The sequence below is a fragment of the Amblyraja radiata genome, chromosome 3 (assembly GCF_010909765.2).
Source record: "Amblyraja radiata isolate CabotCenter1 chromosome 3, sAmbRad1.1.pri, whole genome shotgun sequence".
NCBI lineage: Eukaryota > Metazoa > Chordata > Chondrichthyes > Rajiformes > Rajidae > Amblyraja > Amblyraja radiata.
Window position 1 is genome coordinate 23,528,849 of NC_045958.1, and position 20,356 is coordinate 23,549,204.

Genomic DNA, 20,356 nt, shown 5'->3' on the forward strand with positions numbered 1-20,356 from the left:
TTGCAACCAGTTTTCCAAGCGAGGTGTTGTGACTATATGCCAATCTTATCATGTATGTTGTGGCCTGAACTTATTCTTGCACAGCTGTTAGCAATTGTAGAGGTAGGTTTCTTAGATCCATGCTCTGGTAACCACAATGCTCTTGTTCATTATCTTCTATTTAGCGCATGGGATCATTCATAGATTCTCCAACTACACCAATGCAAACTAATATAACTTTGGGATATTAGTCTACATTAATTATTTACTAAAAAGGGGCAATATGTATGAATAGGAACTGCTTTGATGCGATACCTACTTCTTGATCTCTGTTATTTCTCTCCGTCCTCTCCCTATTTACTGCAGTGACATGCTGAGCACTTTATAGTGATGGGTAAATAATGGACGGTTAGAGTGTTTAAGAAGGAACTACAGATGCTGGAAAATTGAAGGTAGACAAAAATGCTGGATAAACTCAGCGGGTGAGGCAGCATCTATGGAGCGAGGGAAATAGGTGACGTTTCATAGAAACATTGAAAATAGGTGCAGGAGTAGGCCATTCGGCCCTTCGAGCCTGCAACACCATTCAGTATGATCATGGCTGATCATCCAACTCAGTATTCTGTACCTGCCTTCTCTCCATACCCCCTGATCCCTTTAGCCACAAGGGCCATATCTAACTCCCTCTTAAATATAGCCAATGAACTGGCCTCAACAACCTTCTGTGGCAGAGAATTCCAGAGATTCACCACTCTCTGTGTGAAAAATGTTTTTCTGATCTCGGTCCTAAAAGATTTCCCCCTTATCCTTAAACTGTGACCCCTTGTTCTGGACCTCCCCAACATCGGGAATAATCTTCCTGCATCTAGCCTGTCCAACCCCTTAAGAATTTTGTAAGTTTCTATAAGATTCCCCCCTCAATCTTCTAAATTCTAGCGAGTACAAGCCGAGTCTATCCAGTCTTTCTTCATATGAAAGTCCTGACATCCCAGGAATCAGTCTGGTGAACCTTCTCTCCCCTTTTCCTAATCGGCCACCATTTAGATAATAGTCTACTTTCCTGTTTTTGCCACCAAAGTGGATAACCTCACATTTATCCACATTATACTGCATCTGCCATGCATTTTCCCACTCACCAAGCCTATCCAAGTCACCCTGCAGCCTCCTAGCATCCTCCTCAGGTCGAGACACTTCTTCAGATTGATTATTTATTTATTTATTAATTTTTAAATGCGTTGAATTTTGAAATATAATTAAGGACATTATAAAACATTAGATTTTAGGGATAGACTTCTCTAAGCAGTAATTATAATTTATAACAACACTAAAATTTACTTAGACCTTTTCTGACGTGGGATATAATTTTCTGAATCTTCAATCGTGAAACTAAAAGATGAGAACCAAAATAGCCACCCAGTGCAGGTAATTTTTTTTAAATTCCATTATAAAGGATTCAAACAGTGCAGCCTGCAAAAGTGCTATTGGATTCACAAACTTATCTCTGCAAAACCAGGTAATTCTGTTGTCAGCATTGCAGCAGAATCCAGGAATGTATCTCTAGTATCAGGTTTTCCAGTTCAGATATTCTTCTGCAGGGATGTATCTGGTGTGTACCCAATCTATTATTTTTGAAGTCGCATTACTAATCTGTGATTCTAATTATTGCTCCTCTGGTTGAATAATTTTATATTTCATTTTCCATTACTGTTAATAAATTGTGATAATTGTTTCCAAATACACTTTGGCCGCTGGAAGTGCTTCATTACATCACTTTATTACTCAGAGCAGTGCCTCCTTCTCTGGCTGGATATTTGATCAGAAATCTGCACCTTTGGAATCCTCAGCATTATGAACAGGTTTAACTATAAAAATAGGGACATCAGTCCATGAACTGCTTTGGGGAACCTTTTGAACAAATCCATTAACTGTGTTAAGCATTTATAATAACACATTGTTAATATATTTCTTGATTTTTAGTTTACTGCAGATAGTAAATAAAGCTGGATTTTACAGTACAGCTATTTTATGTTATTAGCTTACATCAGGGTACATGGCTGAAGTGTTGCTGGTGCACTGTGCGTCATCAGAGGTTCTTATTGATGCACTTGGTATTAATTGGAAAGCTCAAATGGATTTGTGAAAAACATGTTTGCTTTATGCTCTGGCCAATGTCTGGTGTGCTATGATCCTCATCAATGGATCTATGACACAACCAATGTCAATGAAAATCAGTGTCAAACAAACCTTGTCAGTGCCCAATCTCTTCTGCCATAATGCTGCAACTCATCTCCAACAAACTTATTATGGGTCAACAAGCAAACTGCTGGATGAGCTCTGGGTGGGGTTCATGCAACATCGATGGATGCAGAGGAATGGCTGATGTTTCTGATCGTGACCCTAACATCATTCCATTGTTCTTCTGTCTCCACGGATATTGTTTGACCCACTTGGAAATGGGCAGGAGAAGTTTTGGGTCGTTGACTGTCCATTTCCCTCCACAGATGCTGCCTGACCTGCTGTGTTCCTCCAGCACTTTGTTTTTTGGTCAAGATTTCAGCATTTGCAATCTCTTGTGTCGCCAGTTTGTTTATTGTCTCCTCTCCGTGCAGCTATATACCATTGATTTGGATTGTGAAGCAAAAATACTGCAAAGTTTTCCTCAGAGGAAACATTAGCTCATGATTTTTTCTTTAAATGATTTGCCAGAGTTATATACCTTCCATTGGCAGTGCTCAGCTTCTGATAAGCCTCTACAGTATCCTGAACCATTCATGAACCATCCTAGAGTAATGGGCAGACTGGTTTTTTTTTGTTGCTCTGTCTGTTCCTTGCTGCAGCCATGGTTATTGCAGTAATGTTCTATTTCCCACAGATCTGATGAAGGGTCACAGACCTGAAATATTGACAGTTTCTCTTTCCATAAATGCTGCCTGATTTGCTGAGGTTTTCCAATATTTTCAGTTTTGGTATCCCATTTCACTATGTTGGCTTTTGACATGTTGATGGGTATGGAGAAGATTTAGCATCTTCCAGATTTTTATTTTCTCCTGCAAGAGGTTGTTCAGTTGCCCAAATGCCCATCTGGACCCCACTGTCAAATTCTGTCAGGTTTCACTGGTTGCGTTTAGTTTAGAGATACAGCATGGTAACAGGCCCACTGAGTCCAAGCGACTTGCGCTCCCCTTACACGAGCACACACTACGCACTCGGGCCAATATACAATTTTTACTGAAGACAATTAACCTACAGACCTGTATGTCTTTGGAATGTAGGAGGAAACCAGAGCACCTGGGAAAAAAACACATGGTCACGGGGAGAACGTACAAACTCTGTACCGACAGCACCCATACTCATGGTTGAACCTGGGTCTCTGGCGCTGTATGGCAGCGACTCTACCGTGGTGCCACCGTGCTGCCCCTTCATGTCCTACAGTGTGGTCTCAGTGGTCTTATAGGCTACATGTGTTGTCAGACATGTTATAACATTCCTCCTTTGCTGGCCACAGCTCGTGGGATGTTTGGTGATGTTGCAGTGGGGTATGCAGGATGTTGATGTTCTTTGATTTCAGGTGGCAGTGATGATTCTGCACTGGGTTGAGTTTTGCTTTGGCAAAGTGTCCCATACCAAAGTGTAGTCAGCAGTGTAGTAACAAAAGGTCATTGTGAAACTTCTCAGTATGGGTGCATGTATTTTACATAGAAACATAGAAAATAGGAGCAGGAGGAGGCCATTCGGCACTTTGAGCCAGCACTGCCATTCATTGTGATCATGGCTGATCGTCCCCTATCAATAACCTGTGCCTTCTCCCCATATCCCTTGACTCCACTAGCCCCTAGAGCTCTATCTAACTCTCTCTTAAATCCATCCAGTGATTTGGCCGCCACTGCCCTCTGTGGCAGGGAATTCCACAAATTCACCACTCTCTGGGTGAAAAAGTTTTTTCTCACCTCAGTCTTAAATGACCTTCCCTTTATTCTAAGACTGTGGCCCCTGGTTCTGGACTCGCCCAACATTGGGAACATTACTCCTGCATCTAGCTTGTCCAGTCCTTTTATAATTTTATATGTTTCTATAAGATACCCCCTCATCCTTCTAAACTCCAGTGAATACAAGCCTAGTCTTTTTAATCTTTCCTCATATGACAGTCCCGCCATCCCAAGGATCAATCTCGTGAACCTACGCTGCACTGCCTCTATCACAAGGATGTCCTTCCTTAAATTAGGAGACCAAATCTGTACACAATACTCCAGATGTGGTCTCACCAGAGCCCTATACAACTGCAGAAGAACCTCTTTACTCCTATACTGAAATCCTCTTGTTATGAAGGCCAACATTCCATTAGCTTTCTTCACTGCCTGCTGTACCTGCACGCCAACTTTCAGTGACCGGTGTACAAGGACACCCAGGTCTCGCTGTACCTCCCCCTTACCTAACCTAACCCCATTGAGATAATAATCTGCCCCCTTGTTTTTGCCGCCAAAGTGGATAACCTCACATTTATCTATATTATACTGCATCTGCCAAGCATCTGCCCACTCACTCAACCTGTCCAGGTCACCCTGCAACCTCCTAACAATCCTCTTCACAGTTCACACTGCCACCCAGCTTTGTGTCATCCACAAACTTGCTAGTGTTGCTCCTAATTCCCTCTTCCAAATCATTAATATATATGGTAAACAGTTGCGGCCCCAACACCGAGCCTTGCGGCACTCCACTCGCCACTGCCTGCCATTCTGAAAAGGACCCGTTCACTCCTACTCTTTGCTTCCGGTCTACCAACCAATTTTCTATCCATGTCAACACCCTACCCCCAATACCATGTGCTCTAATTTTAGTCACCGGTCTCCCGTGCGGGACCTTATCAAAGGCTTTCTGAAAGTCTAGATACACTACATCCACTGGCACCCCTTCATCCATTTTATTTGTCACATCCTCAAAAAATTCCAGAAGATTAGTCAAGCATGATTTCCCTTTCATAAATCCATGTTGACTTGGACTAATCCTTTTACTGCTATCCAATGCCCCATTATTACCTCTTTAATCATTGACTCCAGCATCTTTCCCACCACCGAAGTCAGGCTAACTGGTCTGTAATTCCCCGTTCTCTCTCTCGCTCTTTTCTTGAAAAGTGGGGTAACATTAGCTATCCTCCAATCCACAGGAACTGATCCTGAATCTATTGAACATTGGAAAATGATCACCAATGCGTCCACTATTTCTAAAGCCACCTCCCTGAGGACCCTGGGATGCAGACCATCAGGCCCAGGGGACTTATCATCCTTCAGTCCCATCAGCCTACCCAATACTATTTCTCGCCTAATGACAATTTTGTTCAGTTCCTCTACCTCCTTAGATCCTCTGTGCTCCAGTACATCTGGGAGATTGTTTGTGTCTTCCTTAGTGAAGACAGATCCGAAGTACCTATTCAACTCTTCTGCCATTTCCTTGTTGCCCATAATAATTTCACCCGTGTCTGCCTTCAAGGGACCCACATTTGACTTTGCTACTCTTTTTCCCCTTAACATATCTAAAGAAGCTTTTACTGTCCTTCTTTATATTCCTGACTACCTTCCCCTCGTACTTCATCTTTTCAGCCCGTATTGCCCGTTTTGTTTCCTTCTGTTGTCCTATGAAAGTTTCCCAATCCTCTGGCTTCCGTCTACTCTTTGCTGTGTGCTTACTTTTCTAGCATTTAATATGTACAAGCATTAATTCTCAATATGGGTGCATGTATTTTCTACCTTGTAATATGTATAAGCCTTCTTTGTGAGGGAAGAAGATGATATCTGGAAGTTTGAGAGTGTAGCTTAGTTCAGGTGTTTGGTACTGAGTAGTGAGGTCTAAGTAATTGGACACACTGGGCTAAGAACCTTATCACCAAAGGACTAATTAATTTAGTGAAGAATTCCATAAACCTTAAACGTTTGGTTTACTGAAGTGTCTCTCAGCTTCGCAGTAGTGTTTTTTAAAATTAAGGATCAAATACACTTTACATTTTGCGACTGGAACATACCCTACATTTTGTAGCTAAGCATATTGCATCTAGATTTACTTCATAAGGGCAACATTCAGCAATTACTGTAACAGCTTTTTTATTTTTTTATTACACATTGGGCTAAATATAATCTTTTAAGAAAATATTCATAAAATTGACATTTAAAAATCATTTAATCAGTCTAGACATTATCAAAGGCTGACACAAGGAACAGCAGGAATAACAATTCAAATGTTCATGAAAGAATATATAAAGGCAGGGGAAACAGGAGGCAAATAGGGTTTACAAAAAATGAAAACTTGGGAATATGTGTGATGCGACTTACGGGTTTATTTGTATAGATGACTAAGTTTTACGAGCCCTGAGTTTCAAATTATTTTTTGAAGTAGGATATATTTGGACCATAATTACTTGTGACCGTAATTCTTTTAGTTATAAAGTAGTTAGAGAGAAAGATAGGAATGGTCCACAAGTTAAAGTCCTAAATTGGGACAAGGCCCCTTTTGGAGGCATTAGATAGGATCTTGCAGGTGTGATGTTAGTGATCAGCCATCGGGAGATGTTGGACAAAATTGGATTGTTCTCTGGAATTCCGGCGGTTGCGGGGAGACCTGATTGAAGTATATAAAATTATGAGGCAAAGATAGGGTAGATAATCCAAACCCTTTTCCCAGGATGGAAATATCAAACACTTAAGGGCATAACTTTAAGGTGAGTGAGCAAAGTTTAAAGGAGTTGTGTGGGGCAAGTTTTTTTACATTGTGGTGAATCTGGAATGCAGTGCCTGGCATGGGGGTGGAGGCAGATTTGATGACATTAAAAGACTTCTGGATAGGCACATGGATTTGCAGTGAATGGAGGGATTTTGTGCAGGCAGATGAGTTGGTCTTGGCATCATGTTCGGTACAGACACTGTGGGCCAAAAGTACTGTTCTATGTTGATTGGAGGAGTCTGTTTGCAGGTAAGAGGATGGCTTTCAAGTGGAAGACTTTTAAGAGTTAGTGATAGAACACGGCAGCGTGTTCCAGGTAGGGTTAAGGGCATTGCTGACAGGTTTAGGGAACCATGCTTTACATAAGATGTTGAGGCTCTGGTCAGGAAAAAGGAGGCATCCATCAGATTTAGGCAATTGGGATCAAGAGAATCCATCCTCGAATATAAGAATTGTAGGAGTACATGTAAGAAGGAATCAAGTAGGTAGAAAAGGGGAATGAATGAGATTCCTCTTAGCAGATAAAGCAAACCAATTCCAAAAGACGTGGTCTACGTTTATGGACCTATTACAAGCATGAGGTGCAATAGTAATTTAAAAAAATAAATAAATAAATAAATGGTATCAGGACCTGGCATTGGGAGATAAAACAACAAAAACAGACTTGGTTGGTAGTCTTTCTGCGGAGTTTAATGTTATAATAGAGCGATTGTCCTTACTTTCTTTTTCTTTTTCTTTCTTTTCTAGGGTCTACTTTCTTACTTTACTTCCTTCTCTAACTTCTTTTCTAAGGGGCTTTCTTTTCCCAACACTCTTCTGCACTTCACAACTCTTGCGCACCTTCTTTACTTTCCTTACTTCTATCTTTTTCTTAAAGCTTTAAAAAAAAAAAAAAAATGAAGCGGTACAAAAAATGTATTAAGATATATGTGTTGTGTGTTATTGTAATTTACCGTACTTCTAATAAAAAAAAAAGAAAAAAAAAAAAAAAAAAGAAAAGGGGAATGAAATGGAGCTGACTGGCAAGGTAAAGGAAAATCTAATTTCTACAGATAAAAGTAAAAAGGTGGCTAGGGAAAGAATAGATCCCCTTAAAGATCAGCATTACTGTCTGTGTGTAACACCACAAGGTGATGGGGGAGATATTACATAAATACTTCTCATTTGTTTTCACTAGGAGAAGATCATGGAAGCTAAGGAATTGAAGCAACAGTTATGAAGTCTTAGACCAATGTTTTGATATAGGTGTTTTTTAACTGCATTAAGGTTCATAAATCCCTGGAGTCTGATCAAGTAAATCCTTGGACCATTTTGGAAGTTAGGGAGGATATTATAGAAAACCTTACAGAAATATTTACATCATCTTAATCTACTGATGAAGTCCCAGAATACCCAAGGATGGTAATGTACTATTATTTAACAAGGGCAGCAAAGGGAACCAGGGATCTACAGGCCAGTGAGCCTGAGTCGTAGGTGGTGGCTTTAGAAATAGTGGACGCATTGGTGATCATTTTCCAATGTTCAATAGATTCAGGATCAGTTCCTGTGGATTGGAGGATAGCTAATGTTACCCCACTTTTCAAGAAAAGAGCGAGAGAGAGAACGGGGAATTACAGACCAGTTAGCCTGACTTCGGTGGTGGGAAAGATGCTGGAGTCAATGATTAAAGAGGTAATAATGGGGCATTGGATAGCAGTGGGAAAATTGGACTTTAGCCAGGCCTTTGACAAGATCCCACTTGAGGGGCCAGTCTGTTAGAATGCATTGAATGCATTGAGCCGATTTGGATTCAAAATTGGTTTGGAGGAAGGAGTCAAACTGTAGCTGTGGAGAGTTGTTTTTCCTGATTGGAGGCCTGTGGCCAATGGAGTGCCGCAGGGGTCATTGCTGGGTCCACTGATTTTTGCTATATACATGAATGACTTCAATGATAATGTAGCAAGTAAATTTGCAGATGACTTCAAAATTGGTGCTATAGTAGATAATGAGGAAGGTTACTGAAGTTTATAACAAGATCTCGATTAATTGAGAAGGTAGTCTAGGGAAGGGCAAATAGAATTTATCTCTGACAAGTGCGAGTTGTTGCACTTGATATGCCAAACCAGAGCACAACTTACACATGGTAGGGCCTTGGAGAGTGTAGAACAGAAACATTTTGGAATACTGGTGCATGGTTCTCTAAAAGTGGTGATTTAGATGGACAATGTAGTGAAGTACATTTGCTTTCATTGGGAAGGGTATTCAACCATGGACATCATTATGCAGCTGTAAAAAATTGTTGGTGAGACCACACTTGGAGTACTGTGTGTCGTTAAGTTGGGAAGGGTGCAAAAGAGATTCACCAAAATGTTACCTGGATGTGGGCTTATGTTATAGAAAGTTGGATAGGACTTTTTTCTTTTCAATGTTAGAAGCTGAGGGGTAACTTTATTGAAGTATACAAGATCATGAGGTCGAGGATAAGAATGTCCTGTCTTTTTCCTAAAGTATAGATTCAAAAACTAGAGACCATAGACTTAAGGTGAGCGGAAAATTTAAAAGGGACCTCGGCTACTTTTTTCACTCTGAGAGTAGTCCATATCTGCAATGAGCTGCTAGAGGAAGCATAGAAACATAGAAATTAGGTGCAGGAGTAGGCCATTCATGGCTGATCATCCAACTCAGTATCCCGTACCTGCCTTCTCTCCATACAGAAATATTTACATCATCTTAATCTACTGATGAAGTCCCAGAATTCTATAAGATTCTTATAGAATTTTTCGAGGATGTAACTAGTCGAGTGGATAAGGGAGAACCAGTGGATGTGTTATATCTGGACTTTCAGAAGGCTTTCGACAAGGTCCCACATAAGAGATTAGCATACAAACTTAAAGCACATGTTATTGGGGGTTCAGTATTGATGTGGATAGAAAACTGGCTGGCAGACAGGAAGCAAAGAGTAGGAGTAAACGGGTCCTTTTCAGAATGGCAGGCAGTGACTAGTGGGGTACCGCAAGGCTCAGTGCTGGGACCCCAGCTATTTACAATATATATTAATGATCTGGATGAGGGAATTGAATGCAACATCTCCAAGTTTACGGATGACACGAAGCTGGGGGCAGTGTTAACTGTGAGGAGGATGCTAGGAGGCTGCAAGGTGACTTGGATAGGTTGGGTGAGTGGGCAAAGGCATGACAGATGCAGTATAATGTGGATAAATGTGAGGTTATCGACTTTGGTGGCAAAAACAGGAAAGTAGACTATTATCTGAATGGTGGCCGATTAGGAAAAGGGGAGATGCAACGAGACCTGGGTGTCATGGTACACCAGTCATTGAAAGTAGGAATGCAGGTGCAGCAGGCAGTGAAGAAAGCAAATGGTATGTTAGCATTCATAGCAAACGGATTTGAGTATAAGAGCAGGGAGGTTCTACTGCAGTTGTACAGGGTCTTGGTGAGACCACACCTGGAGTATTGCGTACAGTTTTGGTCTCCTAATCTGAGGAAAGACATTCTTGTCATAGAGGGAGTACAGAGAAGGTTCACCAGACTGATTCCTGGGATGGCAGGACTTTCATATGAGGAAAGACTGGATAGACTCGGCTTGTACACGTTGGAATTCAGAAGACTGAGGGGGGATCTTATAGAAACTTACAAAATTCTTAAGGGGTTGGACAGGCTAGATGCAGGAAGATTATTCCCGATGTTGGGGAAGTCCAGAACTAGGGGTCACAGTTTAAGGATAAGAGGGAAGACTTTTAGGACCGAGATGAGGAAATCATTTTTTACACAGAGAGTGGTGAATCTGTGGAATTCTCTGCCACAGAAGGTAGTTGACGCCAGTTCATTGGCTATATTTAAGAGGGAGTTAGATGTGGCCCTTGTGGCTAAAGGGATCAGGGGGTATGGAGAGAAGGCAGGGATGGGATACTGAGTTGGATGATCAGCCATGATCATATCAAATGGCGGTGCAGGCTCGGAGGGCCGAATGGCCTACTCCTGCACCTATTTTCTATGTTTCTATACCTCCTGATGCCCTTAGCCACAAGGGCCACATCTAACTCCCTCTTAAATATAGCCAATGAACTAACCTCAACTACCTTCTGTGGCAGAGAATTCCAGAGATTCACCGCTCTCTGTGTGAAAAATGTTTTTCTCATCTTTAAAGCAGATGTGTGGAGCATGTTTTTTTTTCTCCAATGAGTGGTAGGTGCTTGGAATGTGCTGCCAGAGGTGGTGGTGGGAGGCATACAATAGTCTTTTAGAAAGACACGTGGATATGCAGTGAACGGAAGGATATGGATCGTATGCTGGCTGAGGTTCAGCACGGACATTGTGGGCCAAAGGACCTGGTCCTATGTTGTAGGGGGCACCATCGAGTATGGCTGCCCTGCCAGCAGCTGTTAGTCTTTTCACCCTTTTAAATTATTTTTAGTGAGTTAAAAGTGTTTGTTTTGGAGGTCTTTTAGTCTTTTTATGTGAGGGGTGGAGGAGGGGGGGGAAAGGGGGAAACTATTTTTCTCAGTCCCTACCTGGTCGGAGATGCGGCTTTTCTCCGAGCCGCATCTTTGCCCCTTCCTCGCGGCCTACCAACAGTCTGGAGCGGCGTTTCCTGCCGGGACCGGCCAGGACTTCAGCTTCGGCGGCGTCACAGCGCTGAGGCACCATCGTGGAGCGGGCGGTGCCTTACCCGGGTCGCCGTGCGGTAAGCTCCAGAGTGCTGTGACAGGCGACTCCAACATCGTGGAGCTGCGGTCTGTGGAGCCTCTAGCCGCGGGCAGCGCTGAGCTTTAAACACCGCGGAGCCTGGGATTTCACGCCGAGGTCGCCAGTGTCGGAGCTCGGACCGGCGCGGCCCGTGGACTTCGGGAGCAGCGGTCTCCGGGGAGGAAGCGGCCGCTCCAGACACTCTGAGCCACTGAGAGTGTTCACCCGAAGCCAGAGCTTCATCTTCCGGCGAGAGGGCCTGAAGCATCAGGCTGCCGTAGCGGCGACTGCGGAGGCCTCAATAGGCCCGACTATGGGTGAACAGGGGATGGGACTGGACTTTTGATGCCTTCCCCCACAGTGGGAACCATTGTGAGGGGATGTTTTTATGTTTACTGTTAAATTCTTTGATGTTGTGTCTTATCTTTATTTGTGTGCTGCAATGGCAAGTCAAATTTCACTACACCAATTGGTGTATGTGATAATAAATGTCCTTTGTATTCTTTGTATTCTTTTGTACTGTTCTGTTCTATTTTCTGTGTGAAGGTTGCTGAACACTTATTGCCACTAGATGGCATACAATGCTCATTAATGTCACTTGTGCAAATTTGTACTGCACATACCATGTTGTCTTCAACCATTGGAGTAATTATTTTAGGAGAATTTAGGCCTATTTTGATGTTTGTTGCAAGTCTCTGTCTAGATAATATACCAGGCCTGATCAGATGTATCCAAGGACACTGTGCTAGGAAGAAATTGCAGGAGTCCTGGCTGAATTCTTTGAATCATTGTAAGACACTGGTGAGATGTCGGAATACTGGAGGGTGACTCATGTTGTACCTCTATTTTGGAAGCGATGCAAAAAAAGATGGGACTTGTAGACTACTACGTCTAAAATCTGTGGTGGTACCAGACCTCATTGCAGACTACTGCTTTAATCACCCCAAATATAACCTGTCCCAAATAGTGTAGGGTATTGGAAGTGGATCAGGCGGCATGCGTGGAGGGAATAGATAGCTGAAGTTTCTAATCAGGACTTTTCTTCATCTGTCCATTCCTTCCATAAATGTTGCCTGACCCTCTGAGTTCCTTTTTTGCTCCAGATTCCAGCACCTGCAGTTTCTTATGTTTCTAGAGTGTTACCTGCATGAGAAGTATTGTTATTGGTATGGATGTTCTGACTGCCATTTCCTCAGGCCAGTGTGTTGATGAATGTGAAGATGGGCAAATGAACAAGCAGTGCCAACATTGGTTTGCCAAGCTTATGATAAATGAAGCTTGTTAGAACAATAAATTATAGGCGTGACCTCTGGCAGAGCTTAGAAGATTCAGCCTACTGATTAATTCGCCATGTCATTTACCTCTTCATCACATTTTATTGCAAATGGTCATCAGGTGCCGTGTCTGTGGTTTTACAACTTAATATAATTCACCATGAAAACATGTCTAGAGGTATTGTCATTCCAATTGCAGTGTTTTGTATGTTAATATATCTCTGGTCCTCATCTACATTAATATTTACTTCCTCATTATGCTAATCATGGACCAAAACTTGTAATTCACCGGATCATTTCCCTGAGATTATTGAGATTTGCTAATTTGAGTTTCCTGTTGGATAATCATATTTTATTCAAAATGCAAATTAAATGTAAATAAGCAATATATATATATTGGTACTGAAGAACTAGCGTCATGTAAGGGTTTTCTTGTCTTGGCTTGTTGCATTGCAGGAATAATAGTTTTATTAGAATAGCCTTGAAGTGTCGTGATCAAAAATAAATTACAAACCATTCTATTGTGTATGTTTTTAATTATAAATTTTATATTTATATTATTGACATTGATTAATTATTTCTTAGCTTTTCATTTTTATGTAGAAATGAACAATCTGAACTACCATTATTCTTCCCTCAAATTTGTTCAAAGACTTTGTTCAAAACGAAGCGCAGACTGATGCCATGATTTCCCACAAAGCTAAGTAATTAGACAATTGTGTGGCTGAAGTTCAGACATTTTTTCAAGTGCTTTGAATTGAGCTAGGGTCACATTTTATGTGCCCTGGAGATATAGAAAGACTAAAAAAGGATCTGTCCTTTGACCCTTATTGAGGTTTACTGTTAATAATTATTGAATCAGTCAGTAACTTTGAAGATCTAAAGGATATTTATTGACAGTTTAAAATTCTCAGAGCCTATAGTAATATTTAAATGTAAAACAATAAGATAGGATTATACATTTCTTACAGTATTGCTTTTCCAGATGTCAGATGTTGTTCAAGTACACCGGCACACTTGTATATTAAAAAAGCCATAATTAACTCATAACCAATGATTTCTTGCCTCTTTCCACTTTCTTCTCCCACGCCAAGATTTATTTGCTAAATTTAAGGCATGACTCCTGCTGGGATTTGCAGGAACATCTACTATGGTTATATACTGCCCAGTCTTTATACGAACCTCATCGACCAAACCAGTACACATATATGTGTCTCAAAGAGAACCAAGGTAGAAATAGAGGGCAAGCTAGTTCACCTCAATGAGAATGAAAGTTCAGGTTTTCCATCAGTTGAATATTTGAACTTGTGCAAATCAATACTTTTTATTATCTCCTTGATGGTTAAAAATGTTGAAGGGTAATTAAAACTATCTTATTTAAACCAAACAAAATGGTTATGTTTATTTTGCAACATTCCTCTATGATAAATTATACAGATTGAATTAAGTGAATAAAGCAGCTATTCTGTTTTTTGCCTTAGTGGTGAAATAAGATAATATATTCATTTGTGTCTGATCTCATTTCACTTGGTATTTAGTTTTCTATTTTGGAAGAAATTAAAGAAACATGCAATGGGCACACATATGCAATCCAGATCACAAGAGGGTGTCTTTTATGCGTGAGTTGTGCTGCTGTGCATGTAGATATAAAACAGTAACGGGTCTTATAAAATTAAGATGCTTGGAATGAGTGACACCATGGAATTACAAGTATCTGTAACATATATTAATTTTTAATGGAGGACCCAAATTAAAGTGGATCTGCCAGAAATAAATTGGTATAGAAACCTGCCAATACTGAACCACTTGAGCATTACTAGCTTATTCTTTAACACAATTGTACATATCTAGTTACATTGTAGCTGCAGTCTGCAAGTTTTCAAACTTATTTTAACAATTAAACTATTAAACTGGGTAAATTAAATGTAGTTAGGTTATTAAAAAATGAAATTGTGTATCAGATATCTCAACCAGGGTACTGCTTAAAGGTTGACAATTATGAAGTGGATTAGGCGAGTGTTGAGTCTATGCATGTTGAAAAGCAGTATAGCAACCTATTCAACATTTTAAATTTTCAACCAAAAGTTTTTTTTCACATTTCATTTTCTTTTAGTATTAGATAAGTAGTCACAGGCACAATAGTAAATGTGTGCAGATTTCATTGTGTTAGCGTTTAAATTGCTCTCAATTATTGACATAAATACCTTAATTTAGCATCTTTCAGGATATCTCAAAATATTTGATACAAACACATCCTATAAGACATAGGAGGAGAATTAGGCTATTTGGCTCATTGTGTCTGTCCGCCATTCACTCAGAGCTGGTCTTTTCTTACTCTCGACCCCATTCTCCTGCCTTCTCCCCATAACCTTTGACAGTAGACAATAGGTGCAGGAGTAGGCCATACGGCCCTTCACCGCCATTCAATGTGATCATGGCTGATCATCACAATCAGTACCCCGTTCCTGCCTTCTCCCCATATGCCCTGATCTTCAAGAGCTCTATCTAGCTCTCTCTTGAACGTTTCCAGAGAACCCACTGCCCTCTGAGGCAGAGAATTCCATACTCACAACTCTGTGTGAAAAAATGTTTCCTCATCTCCGTTCTAAACGGCTTACCCCTTATTCTTAAACTGTGGCCCCTGGTTTTGGACTCCCCCAACATCGGGAACATGTTTCCTGCCTCTAGCGTGTCCAAACCCTTAATAATCTTATATGTTTCAATAAGATCCCCTCTCTTCCTTCTGAATTCCAGAGCATACAAGTCCAGCTTTACTTTACTTTACTTATGAAGGCCAATATGTCATTCGCTTTCTTCACTGACTGCTGTACCTGCATGCTACTTTCATTGACTTATGAACAAGGATTGATGCCATTACTAATACACAACCTATCAATCACGGTTTAAAAATGTCCAATGACTTGGCCTCCAGTCATAACATGCGGAGATTAATTCAACAAATTTGTCATCCTCTGGTCCTAGACTCTTCCACTGCTGGTAACATCCTCTACGCATCCACTCCATCTAGGCCTTTCATTATTCAGTAGGTTTCAATGAGATTCCCCCTCATCCTTCTAAACTCCAGTGAGTACAGGCCCAGAGTCATTAAATGCTCCTCGTATGTTACCCAAGCATCCATATAACCATATAATGATTACAGCACGGAAACATGCCATCTCGGCCCTTCTAGTCCGTGCCGGACACTAATGTCCCTGTCCCACTTAGGAAACCTGAACGGAAACCTCTGGAGACTTTGCGCCCCACCCAAGGTTTTCGTGCAGTTCCCGGAGGTTGCAGGTGGTTGCCGGAGGTTGCAGGTAGTGGAAGCAGCTCAACAATGAGGTGCTCTATAAAGCCATCTTGTAGGCAATCTACAAGTTCCTACTATTAGAATCCAGTGCCCACCTGATTTTCTCAGTGTACCTGCATTTTGAAATCCCCCATGACCATGGTAACATTGCATTTCTATCTCCTAATGTACAGATTACAATTACAAATTGCAAATTGATTTGTACCCTACTTCCTGGCAACTATTCAGAGGCCTGTATATCACATGCATCAGGGTATTTTTATCCTTGCAGTTTCTTAAATCTACCCACAAGGATTCTACTTCTTATGATCCTATTTCATTGCCAAGGATTCAATTTCATTTCTTAGCCACAAATCTGTGCTACCGATAACATCGTACCTGCCAATTTCTAACTGCTCTGTAAGCGCATCCACCTTGTTTTGTATACTGCGTGCATTCAAATATCACGCCTTCAGTGCTGTATTCACTGCCCCTCTTCTCAAATTGGTCCTGGTGTTAGATTCTTATCCTTTTCTAAACTTTCTGTCCTATTTCTTACTCTACAGATTTCAGTCGCCTCTCCACTCTTCATCTCTTTAATTTTATCCATACTTTTCCAATCGGTTTGAACCCACTCTCTCCCAATTTTTAAAAAAAAAGGCTTATCTACAGCTCCAGCTGTGCTACGAGGCTGCTAAACAAGATAGGAGCCCATGGTATTAAAAGCAAGGTGGTAGCATGGATAGAAAATTGGCTGACTGGCAGAAGGCAAAAAGTAGGAACGTAGGGGATCTTTTCTGGTTAGCTCTGGATAGCAGTAAAAGGAGTAGTCCAAGTCAACATGGATTTATGATAGGGAAATCATGCTTGACTAATCTTCTGGAATTTTTTGAGGATGTGACACGTAAAATGGATGAAGGGGAGCCAGTGGATGTAGTGTATCTAGACTTTCAGAAAGCCTTTGATAAGGTCCCGCACGGGAGACTGGTGACTAAAATTAGAGCACATTGTATTGGGGGTAGGGTGTTGACATGGATAGAAAATTGGTTGGTAGACCGGAAGCAAAGAGTAGGAGTGAACGGGTCCTTTTCAGAATGGCAAGCAGTGGCGAGTGGAGTGCCGCAAGGCTCTGTGTTGGGGCAGCAACTGTTTACCATATATATTAATAGTTTGGAAGAGGGAATTAGGAGCAACACTAGCAAGTTTGCGGATGACACAAAGCTGGGTGGCAGTGTGAACTGTGAAGAGGATGTTAGGAGGTTGCAGGGTGACCTGGACAGTTTGAGTGAGCGGGCAGATGCGTTGCAGATGCAGTATAATATAGATAAATGTGAGGTTATCCACTTTGGTGGCAAAAACAAGGGGGCAGATTATTATCTCAATGGGGTTAGGTTAGGTAAGGGGGAGGTGCAGCGAGACCTGGGCGTCCTTGTACTGAAAGTTGGCTTACAGGTACAGCAGGCAGTGAAGAAAGGTAATAGAATGTTGGCCTTCATAACAAGAGGATTTCAGTACAGGAGTAAAGAGGTTCTTCTGCAGTTGTATAGGGCTATGGTGAGAACACATCTGGAGTATTGTGTACAGTTTTGGTCTCCTAATTTGAGGAAGGACATCCTTGTGATTGAGGCAGTGCAGCGTAGGTTCACGAGATTGATCCCTGGGACGGCGGGACTGTCTTATGAGGAAAGATTGAAAAGACTAGGCTTGTATTCACTGGAGTTTAGAAGGATGAGGGGTTATCTTATAGAAACATATAACATTATAAAAGAACTGGACAAGCTAGATGCAGGAAAAATGTTCCCAATGTTGGGCGAGTCCAGAACCAGGGGCCACAGTCTTAGAATAAAGGGGAGGCCATTTAAGACTGAGGTGAGAGAAAACGTTTTCACCCAGAGAGTTGTGAATTTATGTAATTCCCTGCCACAGAGGGCAGTGGAGGCCAAGTCACTGGATGGATTTAAGAGAGAGTTAGATAGAGCTCTAGGGGCTAATGGAGTCAATGGATATGGGGAGAAGGCAGGCACGGGTTATTGATAGGGGACGATCAGCCATGATCACAATGAATGGCTCGAAGGGCCGAATGGCCTCCTCCTGCACCTATTTTCTATGTTTCTCCCGGTATGCTACTCATCAGGACCGGGTCCCAGCAGGATTGAGATGCAGTCCGCCCTATTGGAACACCTCCCTCCTTCCCCAATACTGATTCCAATGTCCCATGAAATCAAATCCATTCCTACTTCACCCATCTGTACCAACTCTCAATCTCCAAGGCTACCTGCTCTTCATAGAGTAATTTCCTTCATAGAGTCATAGAGTCTAACTGTTTCTTAAATGATGGGATAGTTCCAGACTCAACTACCTGCTCTGGCAGCTTGTTCCGTACACCCACCACCCTTTTTGTGAAAAGGTTATCCCTGGGATTGCTATTAAATTGTTTCCCCTTCACCTTGAACCAATGTCCTCTGGTCCTCGATTCCCCTACTCTGGGCAAAAGATTCTGTGCATTTACCCGATCTATTCCTCTCATTATTTTGTATACCTCTAAAAGATCTCCCCTCATCCTCCTGCGCTCAATGGAATAGAGACCCAGCCTACTCAAACTCTCCCTATAGCTCACCCCCTCTAGTGCTGGCAACATCCTCGTAAATCTTTTCTGAACCCTTTCAAGCTTGACAATATCGTATAACATGGTGCCCAGAACTGAACACAATAGTCTAAATGTGGTCTCACCAACATCTTACACACTGCACCATGACCTCCCAACTTCTATACTCAATACTCTGACTGATGAGTGCCAAAGTGCCAAAATGCCAAAAGCCTTTTTGACCACCTTATCGACCTGTGACTCGACCTTCAAGGAACCATGCACCTGTACTCCTAGATCCCTCTGCTCTACAACACTACCCGGAGGCCTACCATTTACTCTGTTGGTCCTGCCCTAGTTCGACATCCCAAAATACAACACCTCAAACTCCTCGGTATTAAATTCCATCAACCATACCTCTGCCCACCTGGCAAATCGATCCAGATCCTGCTGCAATCGTTCACAACCATCTTCACTATCTGCAAAACTCTAACTTTTGTATCATCAGCAAACTTGCTAATCCTGCCCAGTATGTTCTCATCCAAATCATTGATGTAGATGAAAAGATGTAACTGGCCCAGCACCGAACCCTGAGGCATACCACTAGTCACAGGCACACAGGCATCCAGTCTGAGATGCGACTTCCACCATTACCCTTTGCTTCCTTCCATGGAGCCAATTTGCTATCCATTCAGCTATATCCCCTTGGGTCCCATGTGATCTAACCTTCCAGAGCAGCCTACCATGCAGAACCTTGTTGAACGCCACACTGAAGTCCATGTACACAACATCTACAGTTTTGCCCTCATCGACCTGTTTGGTCACGTCTTCCTCTGTGTCCCCCTCTCTGTTTCTGTGTCCCCCTCTCTGTTTCTGTATCCCCCACTCTGTTTCTGTGTCCCCCCTCTCTGTATCTGTGTCCCTCTCTCTGCCTCTGTGTCCCTCACTGTGTCCCTCTCTGTGTCCCTCTCTCGCTATCCCCCCTCCCTCTCTAGCCGCGCCTGTGAGTTGGGGGCTATGCGTGAGTGGATAGAGCCGGGGATGGGGTAAAAGGAGTGAATGAATAATATTAATATTATATCAAAAAGGGTGGTGTGTGTGTGTGTGGGCTCTGGATTGAAGCCGCCGACGAGTTACGTTAACCACCCTCCCCCCCCCTCCGACACGGTAATTTTGTCGCTTCCCGACTCACAGTCCACTCGCACTTTTTTTTCACATCCGTGACATGCAACAGACACCTGAGCTGGCTCACGGACTCGCCAGCCGCAGCCCCCGCACGACCATCCAAAGAAGTCGCTCCCCAAGCCCCGGCCACATTCCAGCCGCACACTCCCGAAACCTGGGTAATTGGTACAGAGGGGGGAGGGATGGGGGGGCGGTCTCCCCGTCCGTCAGCTCCTGGGCCTGGCCAAGACGGTCACCCGTGGGTCCAGGCAGCAGGCAGCTGACGGCCACACCGGGATCGACCGCCCGCCCCTCCTCCTGGCGTACACCCGCGCATCCCCGGAGAGGGACCATGCAGTGTCCACGGGGACCCCGGAGGCCGTCCGCGAACGCTGGTCGCCGCAGGAGGTCGAGCGCTCTGTTGATAAAGTTGGCGATACATCAACTTGATGATCGCCTGCCTGCAAACTGTCAACGTAGGCAGTCCCTGTTTGTATCAATACTCGCACTCGGCCGGCTGCAGCACACGCCACGCCCTTCCCCCCCCCCCCTCCACCTCCCTCCCCCTCCACCTCCCTCCCCCTCCCTTACCCCACCCTCTCCCCACTCCCCCCTCTCTCTCTCCCTCCTCTCTCTCCCCCCTTCCGCCCCCTCCTCTATCTCCCCTCTCTCC

The 20,356-nt window shown here is 42.8% G+C and overlaps 1 protein-coding gene across 4 annotated transcripts in view; it reads left to right on the plus strand.

The window, feature by feature from the left end:
• Positions 1-20,356, plus strand: part of commd10 (COMM domain containing 10) — a 99,916-nt gene that overhangs the window by 33,347 nt on the left and 46,213 nt on the right. Inside the window, exon 6 of one of the 4 annotated variants that reach the window (XM_033017465.1) lies at positions 13,741-14,135. The exons of 2 other annotated variants lie outside the window; for them this stretch is intronic. In XM_033017465.1, coding sequence (XP_032873356.1) covers positions 13,741-13,911 — 171 coding nt within the window. In that variant the 3' untranslated portion in view covers positions 13,912-14,135. Of the gene's footprint in view, positions 1-342; positions 451-13,740; positions 14,136-20,356 lie in introns of those variants that run through there. One more of the 4 variants, XM_033017467.1, reaches the window with a different exon arrangement.